This window comes from Triturus cristatus, chromosome 1_1 (assembly GCF_964204655.1).
Source record: "Triturus cristatus chromosome 1_1, aTriCri1.1, whole genome shotgun sequence".
Classification (NCBI taxonomy): Eukaryota; Metazoa; Chordata; class Amphibia; order Caudata; family Salamandridae; genus Triturus; species Triturus cristatus.
The window spans coordinates 51,014,735-51,027,484 of NC_140579.1; the positions used below are offsets into that span (position 1 = coordinate 51,014,735).

Below are 12,750 nucleotides of genomic sequence, written 5' to 3' on the forward strand. Positions count from 1 at the left end.
ACTGATAACTGTCGATTTCTTTATTCAACTGATTTTATATAATGAATTATCGGTTTCAATAGTTCTCGTGCAGGATCATCGGGAACTTGATATGTTGACGCTGGCCACTTGCTACAACTCGTGTTATTCTGCACCACTTGATAACGGGGCGCCAAAGCAGACGAGGTTGTGCAGTTTTCAAAATGGCATCTACCCATGACTGCACGCTCAGCAGAGGGTCGACTAATCAGGGGAACCTTTAATCAAAATGCAGTTAAAGCCTCACGGTTGTCACTGTGAGCACCCCAGAAGTAACAGCTTGCCAGCAGGGTCGGTCACAATCAAGGCATATGTGTAGCATCGCGCTACAAATAAACACACACACCACTGGTGGTTGTAACTGGATCTTTATTCTATGCATCCAGCCTCAGCCCTGTCCCTACTCTAACTGCCCTCATCCTGTCCTGACCCCTCCTCTTCCCCTCAAGCCAACCCGCTCCGCCCCCAACTACTAGACTGCTAACTTCATTACATCTTCCCTTTTCTTAATAAACAAACAAACAGTGCTTCAGTCCATCTCTACAATGAGTCTCTTTGGTGGCTGGATATCATGACGTGGCCGCAATGACATGTTCCCAGTGGACACACTCGGCATGGGCTCACTCTGCTGACCTCCGCCTTCTGTATCACCAGGGTCAGGTTCTTCAAGTACGGGAGTGCCAGTCGGGCTCATCCCAGGTCCTTTTATGTCTCGCGGACACCTCTTGAAGTGGGAGACGTTCCGGGTGATTCTGCGTTGTTCAGATTCTGCCGTCAGCATAGTGCCCTTCTGTTGGGTAACTAACAGTGGCTCGTCACGGAAGCGGGAATCAGTCTTTCTCTGCTGCTCCTGCTTGACGAAGACGTGATCCCCTTCATGCAAGGAGGGAGACCTCGCTCTCCTTTTGGCATCGGCATTTAATTTCATTCTGTCCTTGTTATGCTTGTCAGTCACAGCCATTTCCTGGTGAACGTGATTTGGTGATACCGCTTGCAAGGCACCTTCCCATGTTGGGATGCGATTTCTCATTGGCCGCCCTAGCATGAGGGTTGCAGGGCATTGTCCGGTGGTTGAGTGGGGAGTTGTCCTGTAAGCTCTAAGAACTTCATTCAGAGCTGCCTGCAGTTCTCTCTTCTCAGCAGTGGCTTGCTGAAATGTCTTTTTAATCGTAGCCATAAATCTCTCAATGGTGCCATTCGCTTGTGGCCAGAGTGGTGTAACTTTTCTGTGCTTGAAGTCCATGTGTTTCGCAAAAGCACTGAATTCGTGTCCATTGAATGGGGGCCCATTGTCTGTTTTGACTTCTTTGGGGACACCCCATGTTGCAAATATCTCATCTAGCACCTTGAGAGTGCAGGAGGCACTTGTAGACTATATTATTTGTGCGAAGGGAAATCGTGAATATTCGTCAATTATGGCAACCACATATTTTCCAGACTGCAGCGGTCCATAGAAGTCCATGGCAATTTCTTGCCACACTCCACTGGGTAGGGTGGTCATTTATAGTGGTGCCGGTGGATTGCTTTTGCTGGTCAACTGACAGAGGTGGCAATCCTTCAGTGTAGACTCCACCATTTGGTCCAGAAAGGGGAACCAGACGCGTTCCCGTAGAGCTCGCTTCGTAGATACTACTCCTCTGTGGCCTTCATGGGCCAGATTGATAACTCCCTGCTGTAGTTGACTGGGGATGACAAGTCGTTGACCTCTTAGGATGACTCCATCGGTGGTGACAGACCGTTCATCGCAGACGTGCCGGAATGCTTGTATCTCTTTCCGGATTGTAGAGTCGGTGTCTTCTTCTCGCGGGTTGTATCTCCATCTATTAGTTTGGATCCGGTGGAGTACCATTTGCAAGATAGTGTCTTTGGCGGTGACTTCCCGAATGGCGTCCATGGGAATGGCAGGTGGCAATGCTTGGTCAGCCACGAAGTGGATATACTCCTCAGCAATCGATGGTTTGGATTCTGACGACGGCTGAGGGTGGTGGGACATGTAGTCAGCCGGGTTCTCCGCCTTCTCCGGTTTATGAACAATAGTGAAAGTGTACTCCTGAAGTCTGAGACCCCATCTCTCAATTTTCGGAGGCATCTTGGATTTTGGGTTGCCGTAGATGGTGATCAACGCCTGATGATCCGTGATCAGGGTAAAGTGCTTGCCATATATGAAGACATGGAAGTGTTCGCATGCCCAGACTACAGCAAGACTTTCCTTCTCCGGCTGCGAGTACTTCTTCTCGGGATCAGACAGGCTGCGGCTGGCATAGGCAACGATCCGCCTCTGGTCAGAGTCATCATCATATTGAGCCAAGATGGCCCCCAATCCAACGGGGCTGGCGTCGACGGTGATCTCAGTCTTCCGTTGAGGGCTGAAGTACGAGAGGCTGTCGGCCGACTCCACAGCGCGCTTGATGTCCTTGAATGCCCGCTTACACTCAGGGGTGCAGTCAAATGGTTGACCAAGCTTGGTAAGAATCCGAAGGGGGTGACTGATGGTCGCATAGTCACGGATGTAGCGGGCACAATAGCTGGCCATCCCCAAGAAGGACCTCACGTCATTGACATCCTGCGGGCTCTCGGTATTATTCAAGGTCGCGATCTTGTCCGGGTCAGGCTTCATGCCCTCGTCGGAGAAAATGTGGCCAAAGAATTTCAAAGTGGCCTGGTGAAATTCACATTTCTCCTTGTTCAGCGTCAAATTCGCATCCAACAGGGCATGGCAAACGCGGTCAAGAGCGATGTCGTGCTCACGAACATCAGACCCATAGACCAGGATGTCACCGCTGTAGTTTAAGGTGTTGGGGATGTGCTGAACGATTTGACGTATTGCCTCCTGAAAGATTTCCGCGGCAGACGAGACACCAAAGCTCAGCCGCTTGTACCTAAAAAGTCCTAGGTGAGTTGCAAACGTGGTAATGTAGCGAGATTTGGTGTCCAATTCCAGCTGGTGATAACCTTTGTTCAGGTCAAGCTTCGAGAAGACCCTTGCACCATTCAGCGCAGCAATCATATCGCTCAGATGCGGTCCAGGGTGTCGCTCCCTCTCGATTGCGGTGTTGGGTAGGCGCATGTCAACGCAATGTCTCACCTTGTTGGGAGTCCCTTTTTTAGGTACGATGACCACCGGCGACACCCAAGGGGTCGGGCCATCCGTGCGCTCAATGATGTCTGCGGATAGAAGTTCCTGAAGTTCGTCCTCAACGGCACTTTGAAGATGAAAGGGAACACGCCGTGGGTGCTGCGCAATGGGTTTGATCTGTTCGTTAATGTGCAGCCGAACTTGACAACCTTTCAGCTTGCCTAAGCCTTGAAATAATTTGGGAAACTTGCTGACACAGTTCTGATTGTCGTTGACTTTGAATAAGACTTCCACCAGATGAAGACGCTCTGCAGTGGGGAGGCTAAGTAGGCAGTCGGCTTCAGGCCCTTTGAGGACATGTATGACCGCCTGTACAGTGATGTCGTCATGGGTGAGAGTTGTGTGAAATTTGCCCAGACAGCGGAGTGGTTTTCTGGACATCCACGTGAAGATGCGGACCGGTGCAAAAGTTAGTGGGGGTTTCGGGACCATTTTCTCGTGTTCCGTAACTGGAATATAGTTCAGCGAGGCTCCGCTATCCAATACAAATTTGGTGTCGTGAGTCCCCACTCTAATGTCTAGGCGTGGATACTTTTTCAGTTGATCAGGGTCCGCAATCATGTTCAAGTATTCCACAGTGTAGGTCGAGTCTTTGGAGGAAGATGATCTCAAGTCCCGAGATGGGGATCTGCGTTCCCATCGTGACCTGCGTGATTCTCGGCTGGAATCTGATGAGCCTGGGGACCGCATGGACTCTCCTTGAACAGCTCGTATGTGATGTTTGCTTGTGTCTGAGCAGGACAATCTTGTTGTTTCACTTCGCCTTTCCTTGTGATAGTCCCCGCACATTGCTTCGAAGTGGTTGGATCGCCCACATTTCCTGCATCGCTGACCCATGGCCGGACAGGTGTCTATATGAGGATAATCATATCCACACCGATAGCATTGTTTAGTCCTTTCTGGCTTTCGGTCCCTTCGCCCTGGTTCTCTTCTCCTGTGCTCCGGGCGTCGGTGGCGAGACGACAGCCTAGGTCTCCATTTATTCTCCTGCGAATTTCCTTCTGCTACGAGGTTGTTCTTGAACGCGGTGTGCTTGTTCATGACTGACGTTGTGTCCTGTTTCAATGGTGGCAGCGTGTTCCTCCGCTTGGTCGTATATACGAGTCATTTCTTCAATCTCTTCCCATTCGTGGGGTTTCCTCGGTAGCCGTCTCCTGAGTGACAGCCGGCTATGATTTGTGATTTGATGGCAGCGTCAGGCGAGAAGGTTTCAAACTCACAGTGTCTCGACAGCCGTCGTAACCGGGTGATAAATGCACTCATTACTTCCTCTTTACCTTGACGCGCTTGGTGAAGCTCGTGGCGCTCATAGTCCACGTTTCTTTTATGTAGAAACTTCTTGTTCAGTGCCTCACGCACTCTGTCCTAGGTTCCAGTCTCTGCAGGCGAAAGATCCTTGACTGTTTTGCTTATTTCCCGGCCTGCTAGGTTGCGGAGGGCAATTAACTTCTGTCTTCCGTCACTTTGGATCCCTCGATATAACCTTCGAAGTCTTCTAACCATTCCTGCCACTTGGGGCCCATACTCCCTCCCGTGGTCACGGTCAGAGGTTCCGGAGCTCGCAGGTGTGATCCTCCCGCAACAAGGGGCTTCCGCTGTGGTGAGGTGTTGGGGGTCGCCATTGTGTCGTTTTCTTTTCACCCCTTTTGTTGGTGCCTGTTTCTTTATTTATTCTCACCAATGCTTGTTTATTTACTCTTGACAATGCTTGTTTATTTCTTCTCGCCAATGCTTGTTTATTTGCTCGTCAGTGCTTGTTTCCGTTGCTGTATGCCTGACTTCAAAATGGCCGCCCAACAACAATTAAGGGGTCTGTCTTGAAAAATGCCTGACTCCAAGATGGCCGCTGTCACTGCCTTCACACGAGGCTTTCTCTCATGGCTCACTCGGTCCTCTTTCACTCTGGACTCACCGGCGGGCAGCTTCAAAGGGTAGCACACATCAGGACCTGCTTCTCCCCAACGGCGGCTACTACCAGGTGAGGTTGGGGTGGGCTCCCGCCTTATTCTGCAGATTCCCGTGTTTCTTCGGGCGATAACGTGCCAAGACTCACTCATTAGGTGTGAGATCTTCCGACGTCGACGGGCACTCAAGCCCGGATTTCAAGGCGCTCGGCGGCGCTCGCCAGTGGGCCTTCAGGGACGGCGTCCTCTACACTGGGCACTTCTCTTTCGCTCTCGGGGTGCAAGGCAGGGTCGGGATGGGCTCCCGACTTCTGCGCTTACCAGCCTCACTCAAGGCACACGCTTCTGGCGTGAGTCGCGCTTCGGCGCGATCGCAGCGTTCTCCTCGACGCTGCCTGGGACAGGGTGTCTTCATGGGGTTCTATGAGCGGTGGGGCTCGGTCATCCCACCCTCGTCGCCAGTTGTAGCATCGCGCTACAAATAAACACACACACCACTGGTGGTTGTAACTGGAACTTTATTCTATGCATCCAGCCTCAGCCCTGTCCCTACTCTTAACTGCCCTCATCCTGTCCTGACCCCTCCTCTTCCCCTCAACCCAACTCGCTCCGCCCCCAACTACTAGACTGCTAACTTCATTACAATATGTACACACGTCACACGCTTAATGTAAATGTCAATCAGAGTTGGATTTAACACTGCAAGTTCAAGATATAGGCAAATAACAGACTTCTAAACACACACTTTCACAGCTTTTAAGTTGATAATCAATGTTTGCAAACAATGTGGGGGTGTTCTTTTTTGTCATCACAAATAAATAAAGGTTCGGGTTTACTTCATAAAAGAGGCAGATTCAGAGAAAGGCAATGTGCCATCTTCAGAGGCTTATGGCGCCGAACTTAGGTAAACAAGGGGTTATTTATATTAACTTGCGATACCAGGCCCATAAACCATAGGCCTTAGCCAAAGTCGTATTTATCAATAACAAGCCAATTACTTTAAATATATATATATATTCAGAGGGTTGATAAAAGAGAAAAGAATAATCTCAAAACCCAGGGTGAAAGTGCAAAAAGACTGCAGCCAGCAAGGTTTACTAAGCCATGTGTCAGAAATTCTCATATTTAAGTCAAAATGGTAACCTCATCTCGGAATGTTAACCTCATCAGCCCACACTTAAATTTCTATTGTGCTGTAGTGTGCAGATGTGAAGTACACGTAGTTAGTTATTGCATAGCAAAAATATATCTTTCGCTGTTAAACAAAACTCTTTGCATATACCTACTAGGTACCTACTTCCTCTTAGATAGCGACAGAACAGACAGATGTAATAGTCCTTGCCCTCCTGGTTAGGGGGGTTTGAAATTATGTTGAAAACGCCAACTGTATTGTAGACAGAAATGCTGTAAATAGCAATCGTAAAAAGTAGATAGTTTGAATAGTTACAAAACACAGCACTTTCGCACTCCCAACAAACACATCAGTGTTAGTGGCCTTCAGGTGTGTGCCTTGGCTTAACGGATGCCCCTTTGACTCTTCCCCAGAGCTCACTGCATTGAGAGCCCATATACGTTTTACATTTCAGCAAATGCATCATAGTCTGTTCTTTGCTGCCAACCCAAAGTCTAATGTGAAGAAACATTTATCACAGTAGGTAGGTTCCACCATGACATGCAACACACTAACGAGCAATACACTGGACATACATCCAGCATGCCCAGATATGCCATATGGTTGGCAATCGTGGTACTCCGCAGTACTCCGGCAGAAAAAAACACCAGGCAGACTGACACACAGGTTCACTCATCTCCACAGGCATATGGGTATGTGTGTCAACCTAGAGAATACAAAACAACTGTCAAGAACCTGCGGCCCTCAAACATCCAAACGGTCTGCACACAGCTTAAAGGATCCGAACAGAGACTATGACCAGAACTCAATATCCATTAGAAATCATGCACATGCATAGTGCTGAAGGTGCACTATAAAATGCACCCAAGATAATGCTATGGCACGTGATAATTTGGGCCACTAACACTGCAGTCAATATTTGTGGACTGTGGCCTCAACACGTTTGCCACAGTACAAACAGTGATGAGGTAGACACATTTTGAGTATTAAATACAATGATGTGTCAGGAAAAGGCGAAATTCAAGGTTCAGAGACAAAATGGGGTACTTAAAAAAAAATATAGGAAGGGTGGCAGGAACAGAAAGCAACCGATGGCATAGAAAAAGTACTTAAGATTATGGAGACATCACGATGGGCTGACGGCTTAGAAAGGAGGCAGTCAACAAGATTAGGGCTAGGCAGTCGCACCCTGTCTGAGGCAGAAAGTCCAGAGCTGTTGACAACACTTTCTCTGTGTTTCCCTAAAGTGCATTCGTTATAACCAGCCTGCTTGTTTATTTGCTCCACTCTCGGAAAATGTCACGAGTTTAATCAATGTATGCAGTAACAAACTCAACTCCGCCCCGTAAAATAACCATGGCAGTTGTCTGGGGGTGAAAGGCAAGAGGGCTATCATAGATAGGATAGTAGATCATTTGCCATCCTCATGGAGTTTCCTGGGCACCGAGATTTGTGCATGCGAGTCTCGAGAAGGGAAACTGCGGTACAGGTCACAGGAAAGATAGCAGCTTGTGCAAAGCAAATATGTGTGTGCGCAACCTGCCACCGGTAGAGGGGCAGAACCTCGCTAACTTATTCCGACATCAATGAAAATGCAGACCACTGCCACAACACGTGGGTATTTATGCAGAGCAAAGTGCAAAAACTACACCTGCGAGTCGCCATAGTCCACTGTCCACTGATGGATGAAGGCTTACACACCGAAAGTCACGTGACGCGGGCAGACCAATAAGTCTTATTACAAAGAGCGCACAGACCCGCAACGCCAGAGCCCAGCAAGTGCGCATTTCTCCTCCACGCAGAGGACACCTCGTCCATGGCGCCCTCGACCTAGCCGCCTCGCAATTCGAGCTCTGGCCACAACACACAGTTTCGCCTCAAGTCAGTGAGATCTCCACGGGAGCCACCACACAAAGCGCCTCACCTGAGCGCCCAGCTTCGTTGAGGTCCGTGAGGCGAGCCGTCACTCGGGCCAGGCTGGGACCCTTCTCGTCCTCTGCGGGGTCTGTTTCGGACACCTTGGTTACCGTGAAGTGCGGCATGCCTGCCTCGAGGAGACTCTCCGGTAGTCCTTCCTGCCTGCCTGCTCGGCCTGTGCTGGCCTAGAGGGAGGCAGCGTCCCGATTGAGAAGCACGTGACCGATCCTGGGGCGGAGACGCCACCCAGCCCTGCCCCGCGCTGTTTATCCGTCGCTTAGCAGCGTACTTTTTGCCGCCAACCGTGCTCTCCGCACTCAGCCGCCGCCAGGCACCTCGACGCGCACCTGGAGACGCCAACACACGCAGGTGCACAAGTGTACACTTTCATTCACGCAAACCAAATCAAATAAGGTGTTTGTTAAGCGAGACTACTCTCTCAAGAGAGAGTGTGTGTGTGTGTGGGTTTGTGTTACTATCCTTGTGGGGACTTGGGTGTGATAACACACTCACGCTGTGGGGACTGTAATGTTGCGCGACGGACCGAAACATAGCCTGAGGGTCCGCGCGCGTGTGTCAGGGTCTCTCTCTCTCTCTCCCCCCCCCTTTGCGTAGCCGGAGTTGGGTGCGCCCGACGTCCCTTCGGACGGCACGCACTAGTGCTAATAAAAAGCCCAGGGCTCTGGGCGTGGCAGGCATTGCACTGACCACCACTTGCATACTTGTGTGTACTGAGTGTCATTATTCCCAGGCCCCGGGCCCAACATTACACTGGCGACGAGGTGGTCTCGCCACCCCCTCGAGTAATCACCGAACCCTCGCTCTTGCCCAAGGAGCGGTTCCTGCCACCTGCTTCTGGCCCGGCCCCTGCGCTGCCCTGGCCCCCCCCCTGGCAGCCCTGTGAGGTCCCCGGCTGGCCCTCACCTGTGTGCCGACGCTCCTGACTGCCTCCCAGGCCAGCGACGACTGGTTCCTCCTCCTCCGGCTGCCTGCCTCTGCTACGGGGCCTGCGCGCGCGGAACGCTGGGACCCGCCTGCCGAATCTCACGCATCTCGCGTGCAACACGTGGCCTGGCCCTGCCGTTCCCCACGCATCTCGCGTGAGACCCGTTTTCCGGCTCAGGAGGCCCCCGGGCTGGCCCTGCAACCCCTAGACGGGCCCCCGGCCCTCCGTTTGACCTGCCTGCCTGCGGACGACGCCTGGGTGTGCAGTGTGCCCCTTCAGTGAGTCGGTGACGCCCCCCGGCTGCTGCTTTCTGCGACCATGGCCACGGTACCTCCCCTCGAACCTTTTGAGGTCACCGGCACCCCAACATCTCAAGCCGCACGCTGGAAGAAATGGGTGGAACGTCTGGAGAACTATTTTGTGGCGGCGGAAATCGCAGTGGTGCGGAGGCGCGCCATGCTGTTGCACCTGGGAGGCGAGGCGATACATGACATTTCTAAGGACGTGGTGGAAGCTGGGCCGCCCATGACCTACACCACGCTACGCGACGCCATCACAGCGTACTTTGAACCGTTTGCGAGCGCAGACTATGAACGCTTCCTGCTCCGCCAAGCCCGCCAGCTCCCGGAGGAGTCGGTAGACGTCTTCTACGCCAGGCTCAAAAAACTAGCCAGCACGTGCACGCTCCCCGATGCAGACGACGAGATCCGCGCACAGTTCATCCAAGGCTGCGCGTCGTCCAAGCTCCGTGAACGAGTACTGGAGGCGGACAATATGCCAATGCGCGACATCCTCACGCTAGGCCGCTCGAAAGAACTGTCCAAGGCCAGAGCCGCGCACATGGAGCCGAAGCCGGCAGTCACCATTAAAACGGAACCGGTGTGCGCCATCATGGCAGAGGTAGCAGACACCCGCACGAAGCACCCCCAGCGGAGGAGCCCGAAGCCGGTCCAATCGTCTCCCAGCCGAGCCTGCGTGTGGTGTGGAGGAGCGACACCTCATAAAGGAGCGTGCCCGGCCCAAGGCAAAATCTGCAGCGCATGTGGCAAAGCCAACCACTTTGCGAGCGTTTGCCTGTCCACGTCAAGGAAGAAGCAAGGAGGCCCGCCCAGGAGGGTGAGACAGCTGGCACCCCTGCCCAGCACAGCCACCAGCAGCGACATGGATGACGACGACGAAGCGGATGTCGCCTCGGTGCACGTCGTGCGGATGCTCAACACCCTGGCCGCGTCCCCGTCAACCGGACCCATGTGCACAGTCTCAGTACAGGACCAGGCCGTGCCGGCCCTAATCGACACCGGGGCCTCCATCAACCTGATGTCAGCCAGCGTGTACCGGACTCTGAGGAGCGCTCCACCACTCCGGCCCACGAGGGTGCAAGTGTATGCATACGGCACCCATCGCCCCCTACGCCTGTGCGGGGCTTTCAGGACTGACCTGTCCCACGACACCACTCGGCTGCCAACCAAAATATACGTGTCACAGGAAGGGACAGGATTCCTGGTGGGGTGCCGGACAGCCCAAGACCTAGGCCTGATCCACTTCGCCCTCACGGTCCAAACAAGCAACCTTGACCATCTGGTGCAGGAGCACACAGCCCTATTCGACGGGATCGGGTGCCTCAGAGGGCCCGCCGTACACCTCCACATCGACAAGACAGTCGCCCCGGTAGCCCTCCGGCATCGACGCATCGCGTTCCACCTACGGCCCAAAGTGGAAGCAGAACTACGGACACTGGAACAGGCGGGAATCATTGAACGGGTAAGCGGACCCACCCCATGGGTGTCACCCATCGTGGTGGCGAAAAAACCGAAACAGCCGGACGCAGTGCGGATCTGTGTGGACATGCGCGTCCCCAACCTGGCCATCAGGCGCGAGCGCCACCTGACGCCGACCATCGACGACATCGTGGGAGAGCTGTCAGGTTCCAAATGGTTCTCCAAGATGGACCTGAGGTCGGGGTACCACCAGATCCCGTTGCACCCCGATTCCCGCCCAATCACCACCTTTTCCACGCACGCCGGCCTCTGGCGCTACACCCGGCTAAATTTTGGGATCTCGAGCGCCGCGGAGGTGTTCCAGAACATTATCCAGAACGTCCTGCAGGGGCTGGAGGGCGTCCTGAACGTCAGCGATGACATCCTCGTCCATGCCCCCACCCTGGATGAACATATCCGACGCCTCCGAGCGGTGTTCTCCCGGCTGCAGGAACGAGGCCTGACCCTCCACAGAGACAAGTGTGACTTCCTGCGCAAAGACATCAGCTTTTTCGGATACCGATTCTCCGACCAGGGGATAGGCCCGGACCCAGATAAGGTAAAGGACATCCACGCGGCCCCCGCGCCCACCTCCGTGACAGCTGTCCGCAGTTTCCTGGGAATGGTCACGTACTGTGGGAGGTTCATCCGCGACCTATCTGACCTCACGGGGCCCCTCCGCGACCTCACCAAAGCCTCCGCCGCCTGGGAGTGGGGCCCCGCCCAGCAAGAGTCGTTCCAGAGAACCAAAGAGGCGCTCTCGGCCGACACCACCCTGGCCTACTTCGACCCACGGCTCGAGTCCCAACTCATAGTGGACGCCAGCCCGACAGGCCTAGGAGCCGTGCTAGCCCAGCAGCAAAGATGCGGGGAATGGGCCCCCGTCGCATACGCCAGCAGAACACTCACGCCAACGGAGCGGCGGTATTCGCAGATCGAGAAGGAGGCCATCGCGATCCTGTGGGGGTGTCGCCACTTCCACATCTACCTGTATGGACACCCATTTGTGGTGATCACTGACCACAAGCCTCTGGTCCCGCTGTTCCAGGGCTCGTCATCACGCCCTCCCCCGAGGATAGAGAAATGGGTCCTCCAGCTCCAAGAGTTCCAATTCACGGTGGAGTACCGACCAGGCGCCCGAAATCCGGCAGATTTCCTATCCAGACACGCCCGCCCGGCCACAGACGTGGAAGCCACGGAGGCGGCCGCTACAGAGGAATATGTCCGGATGATTGTGGAAAGGTCCCGGCCCCTGCCGATGTCCCTCGGCGAGGTTGCGTTGGCTACCGAAGGAGACGACTGCCTGCAGATGGCCATCCGAGCGGTCGCATCGGGGGATTGGAAGCCGCTCCAAAGCCCGTCATCCTTTCGCACGCCCGAGGCTCAGGCGGCGCTGAAAGCGCTCTACATCGTCAGGAATGAACTATCGGTGTCCCCCGAAGGGTGTCTCTTGAGAGGTCCCCGCCTGGTGCTGCCCGGCAGCCTCACCCAACGAGCCGCCCTCCTGGCGCATGGCGCTCACCAAGGCATTGTCAAGTCGAAGAACCGCCTCAGGTGCAAGCTCTGGTTCCCGGGACTCGACAAGATGGTGGAAGACACAGTCCAGCGGTGCCCGGTGTGTTTGGCGACCAGCCTACCCGACCCCCCGGCACCCGTGATCACGGAAGAGGGCCCGACCTCGCCGTGGGTGCGAGCCAGCGCCGATTTCGGCAGTCTCCCTGGAGGACGGCACATGCTAGTTGTGGTAGACGACTACTCGCGGTACCCCGAAGTGGAGATCGTCCCCTCAACCGCAGCGGCGGACGTAATCCCCAAGCTGGAGAAAGTCATGGCCACCCACGGACTCCTCAGTGAGCTGCGCACAGACAACGGTCCACCATTCAATGGCACGGAACTGGCCGAGTACCTGCAATCCCACGGCATTAAACACCGCCGCATCA

The 12,750-nt window shown here is 54.1% G+C and overlaps 1 protein-coding gene across 1 annotated transcript in view; it reads right to left on the reverse strand.

The window, feature by feature from the left end:
- LOC146869340 (solute carrier family 12 member 6-like) overlaps nucleotides 1-8,346 on the reverse strand; it is a 395,891-nt gene extending 387,545 nt beyond the window's left edge. The window contains exon 1 of the mRNA XM_085651058.1: nucleotides 8,115-8,346. Coding sequence (XP_085507184.1) covers nucleotides 8,115-8,232 — 118 coding nt within the window. The 5' untranslated portion in view covers nucleotides 8,233-8,346. The remainder of the gene's footprint in view (nucleotides 1-8,114) is intronic.
- Nucleotides 8,347-12,750: the final 4,404 nt, after the last annotated feature.